Consider the following 4604-nt stretch of genomic DNA (forward strand, 5'->3'; position numbering starts at 1 on the left):
CCCAGTCTTGCACCGCAGAGGGCTGTGAGAGCACAGCGTGATGGTTCTTCCCTTGGGAAATCCTGCCAAGGGCATCCGAGTGCTTTGTGAACGAGGATGGATGAGGCGCCGCGATCCCCCTGTGAGGCAGAGCAGATTACTTCCCGTTTTGTAGATGAGGCAAAAGGCACAGAAACGTCCCCGGGAGCTCAGGAAGGTCACAGAGCAGCGAATGGCACCCGGGAGTGCTGGCTCCTGATCTCCAGGTTTAAATGCTAAATCCATCAGTTTCAATGAGCTGCCACAGAGGACAGGTCCCGGTGCGTTCCTCGGAGGATGATGGGGGCACCGAGAGAAGAAGGGGAGAGGTTTGCAGCTCAGTTCCCATTTGCCTGTCAGCTCAGAGCACACACACGTTCAGATATCAGAGCTCAGCGAGCTGATAACCGCTCATTTGTTAATCCCTGGTAACTCCATCTGCCCTCTGAGCCCCGAGCACAGAGCAGAGGTGATGCCCTCAAGACCTGGAGATCAGTTTAGATTTCCAAGTGTCAGTCCCAGACTCATCCCACAGTGTCAGAGCACCTCATGATAAACGTTCAGTGGATTTTCTATGGCATAACCGATCCTCTGCTGAGCACGGAGCACATACACACCTGGAGGAACCTGAGATTTGCACTCTGGGAAGCTCTGCAGCTGCTTTGTGCACTGCTGACATCCCCGGGTACCAGCACGATCGGTGGGAGAAGAGCAGGACTGTTGGGTTCCTTGCTTTCGTCCACAGTGCAGAAGGTGGGAATCAAACCGAGCTGATTGCTCATGGAGGTCTCACTGCAGGGAATGTGCTGAAGCCACGATGGGGACAACCCACACGGTCCCACCCCAAAGGGCCCTGCAGGAAATGAGGAGCACCGGAGCTGCTGACCCAGAGCACCGCGCTCCATCAGTCCCAGAGCATCACTGACCACGAATGCTTTAATTCTGGCCTTGCAGGTTCTGCTTCTCAATAAAAGTCAAACTGAGCGTGTGAGCAGCAGTGAGGCTGGCTTGGTGGGGCTGTTTGGTGACTGCCCTGTGCACTGGTGGGCACTTGTGGCTCGGGGCAGACAAAAGCAGTGGTCCCACCTGGGCAGGGACAGCACACACACGTGTCCCATACACTGCTTTGTGTCACAGGCAGCAGGCAGCCTCCTGCATCAGCTCCTTGAGCATTGTAGGATCATAGAATCGTCCAGGTTGGAAAAGACCTCTGAGATCACCAAACCCAGCCCCAGCCCACCCCCTCCATGCCCACTGACCACATCCCTCACTGCCACGTCCAATTCTCAGTCACCTCCAGGGATGGTGACCCCATTGCCCCCTCTGGGCAGCCTGTTCCTGCTGTGGCTGGGAGATGCAGGACCTGCAGGGACTGGGATGCACTGGGAGCATTGGGGGAGCACTGGGGAGTTGGGAGATAACCAACCCAGAGCTTTGGCTGTGCAACCCCTGCTGGGAGATGTGCACCCCAAGAGGAGAGAAAACAAACCCCTTATTGATTGACAGTCATCACCCTCCACTGAGCAAGACACCAAGATCCATGCTCACACCAAGGAAACCCCATTGGAGGCTGTGGGGCTGCCTGGCTGAGGAGAGGGGCGGGCAGCTCATCAAGGCAATGGGGGGCAGCTGGGTCAGCAAGTACAAATGGCTGCGTGCTGAGGGCTGGGCTAGGCCAGGTTGGTGCAGTTGAGGCTGTGGGGCTGTATGGAGCAGTCAGCTAAGCCTTGCACTAATCCAGAGTGGGCAGAGCTCCTCCAGGTACTGCAGAGTAGGTTCTGGTGGGTGGTGTTGAATGTGACATGGAGGATGTCTGATTATTTTTCTCTCTATCTAGGGGCTAATGGTGACCAGCAGTGAGCCTGGCTCCTTCTCCAGCAGGTTCCTGCACCAGGTGCTTCAGCTGGGCTTGGTCAGGTCCCTGGTAGGTGCTGCTCCTGCTGCTGGGGTGGTTTTGGGGTGAGGGATGGGGTGGTAAGACCTTGTTGCTAGCAGTTACTTTGGTTTCTCTGTCATCCTTTCTGCTTTTTTTTTAGTCTCTCTCCCCTGCTCTGTGCCCCATGTATGCTCATCCTCTTCTTCCCTCCCCACCCCAGCTTCATTTCTGCTTAATTTGTTCTTTTCTGGCTCTCCTTCTGCTAATGGTCACTGCACTGCAGCACTGATGTTGCTCTTCTCTGCACTGGAAGAAATGGCAGATCTCTGGGACAAAGTGTAACCCAACTGGTGCCTGTTGACCTGGCTGAAATCCCAATCATAGCATTACAGTGGGAGGGAGCAAGGTTTAAGGGTTTCATTGGGGTCTCATGTTGCAAGTATGATTCTCCTCATGTTTGCAGCTGAAGATGCTTCAGAAAGTATCAGTCTGGGTTGGATTTGTGGTCCCCGTGGAGGCCATCATCAGCAGAGTCTGCCCTGTGCAGTCTCCCCACAGACCCACACGGTTTGCCAAGAAGCGCCATGGGCGCCTGAAGCGTTTCCTCCTTGCCTTCATCCCCACCAGGATCCAAGCAGTCCTGGGCCGCCTGCCCACAGACTGGGGCCAGAACAACATGCCCAAGGGTAAGAGCTGGGGCCTCCTGGAGCACTCAGAGGGTTTGCAGCCTGGAAACATTGGGTTTGGAGCTCCTGTGCTGGGTGGGAAATGCACAGGTATTTGTTGTGTGTGTGTGTGTGTGTGTGTTGTGACTGCACCTCCTGTGGATTCCTGCAGAGGTCCGAGAGGCTCTGATCAACCCATCCAGCAAAGCAAACAAGAGGAAACGGGACGATGTGGCTCTGGAGGAGCAGGAGTCCTGGGTGGTGGTGCTGGAGAAGGACCTGCCAGAGGATGACCCAGAGGACCTCTCATATGAGGTATTATTTCTCAGGGGCTGAGCGATTCAGATGCTTGTGAGTGGCCTTTGTGCCTCCCTCGTGGACTGGGATTCCCACTGTGCAAAGAGCTGTAAGGTGGTTTCCTTTGTTATAATGCCCTTCTGGGGCTGCAGGCTGTCCAAGGAGTACTTGAGCATTGTCTTCAGCGTTGGGTGCCTCACTCATCCCATACACCAGAGCTCCCCTTTGGGTGGTGTCCCTGCAGAGCAGCACTTTGGCCACCTATGGCAGCTCCCAGCCCTGTGGGGAGGGGGGAATGCATCCATTGGGGCACCAATGCATTTTCTCTTCCCCAGCCCTCAGAGGTGGATACAGACACTGAGGAGTACAAATCCCAGAACAACACAGAGACAGACCTGGAGTTTGAAGAGCATGAGGGAGCCATTATGTTGAAGGAGTCGTTGGATCTCCAGGTGAGTGGGCAACAGACTTGGTCCTTGGGGGATTTAGCAATACTCAGCAGGAAGGAAATCTTCAGTCCTTCCTCCCTTGGCTGCAGAAAAAGGCTTCTGGGATGTGGTTTATGGAATCACTCATTGGTGTTCTGTGCTGCCCTTCCATGGAGCTGCAGTCTGACCATTCCCTTTATCTGCAGTTGGATGATGCCCAACCCAGTGGGGATGAGGATAACCCTGAGCTCTTGGCTGTGAGCTCAGAGCAGGGACAGGAGGACCCAGCTGCATCCGGCAGTGCAGAAGATGCTTCAAATGATGACAGTGGTGACAGTGACACTCAGACGCCCCGAGATGTGAGCAGCAGGGATAGCAGTGAGCAAGAGGCTGATGTGGAACGTGAGAGCAGCAGTTCCTCGTAGTGTGGGGTAAGAATTCTCATCTGTGCATGGTTCATCTGCCCCCTTGTACTGGGAAAGATGTCCCAAGCTATCAGTGTTCAGAGGAGATTCAAGTTGGGGAGATATCCCCAGGCTCTGAGCTTTTGGGGCAGCTCTCTCCCCAGCTCCACTGTGTGAGCAAAGCAAGGGTTGTTAGGGCTGTGACTACCCTTTGGGTGAGGAGATATCATGCCTGGGACTGAGGTTGCTGAGCATGGGCACCTTCCTTCCCTGGGTGCCAGGACTACCAAATACCACCTGAGCATCTCATGCTGGTTCTCAGGATGACTCTCTCTGAGCCAAAGCCAGTAGCACATCATGAGTCCCTCATGACTCACTGTAGAATAGGAAGGCTTTGTGGGAGAGTCTTGATCACAAGCAAGATCCCTGTGCTGCTCCATATCCATCTGTCCCTGCAGTGCTGGCTGATACCATCCCAATTCCCATGGATCTGGTGCCCAGCTCATAGGAGGGTGGGAAATTGGGGTGTCCATCACAGTGTGAATGCTTGCAGCCATGCTCAAGGTTAAACTTCCCTCCTAGGCTTGGCAGGAGCTCTGATCCATGGCCCTGAACTCTGCTGTGGCTGTGACATACCTGGTTCTCTCTGCCTGTGCTGTAGTGTAAGCTGTCCATTTAATGATGTTTTGTTTGGCTTTTTTTTGGACTTCATAATAAAGTTACCCTATTTTTTCACATGATTTGAGATGTTCTTGGTAGCTGGACCTGGCATGGCCACAGTGGTGGGGCTGCCAGGGGGACCGTCCCCTCTGATCCCTCCCGTGGGGGGGGGGGGGGGGGGGGTCTCTGTCACTCCTGGAGGTGATGGCTTTGGGAATACTGTGATGGGAAGAGGGAGCAGAGCAGTGCTGCTGTG

General features: G+C 54.6%; 1 protein-coding gene across 1 annotated transcript; it reads left to right on the forward strand.

The window, feature by feature from the left end:
* The first annotated feature begins 1690 nt into the window (after positions 1-1690).
* On the forward strand, positions 1691-4420 carry LOC100859850 (lisH domain-containing protein C1711.05-like). Its single transcript, XM_003642853.6, has 7 exons — positions 1691-1779; positions 1856-1942; positions 2358-2580; positions 2732-2874; positions 3192-3308; positions 3491-3715; positions 4271-4420. Exons 1-6 carry the CDS (start codon positions 1726-1728, stop codon positions 3707-3709), a joined length of 843 nt encoding a protein of 280 aa, XP_003642901.1. The 5' UTR covers positions 1691-1725; the 3' UTR covers positions 3710-3715; positions 4271-4420.
* Positions 4421-4604: the final 184 nt, after the last annotated feature.

The sequence above is a fragment of the Gallus gallus genome, chromosome 28 (genome assembly GCF_016699485.2).
Source record: "Gallus gallus isolate bGalGal1 chromosome 28, bGalGal1.mat.broiler.GRCg7b, whole genome shotgun sequence".
Classification (NCBI taxonomy): Eukaryota; Metazoa; Chordata; class Aves; order Galliformes; family Phasianidae; genus Gallus; species Gallus gallus.

Excerpts from the sequence above, each read along its gene's own strand:
- LOC100859850 (XM_003642853.6), top strand. The coding sequence starts at position 1,726 with ATGGAGCAGTCAGCTAAGCCTTGCACTAATCCAGAGTGGGCAGAGCTC. Across the intron at positions 2,581-2,731 it reads CCAGAACAACATGCCCAAGG|AGGTCCGAGAGGCTCTGATC; the intron begins GTAAGAGCTGGG and ends GGATTCCTGCAG. Across the intron at positions 3,309-3,490 it reads AGGAGTCGTTGGATCTCCAG|TTGGATGATGCCCAACCCAG; the intron begins GTGAGTGGGCAA and ends CTTTATCTGCAG.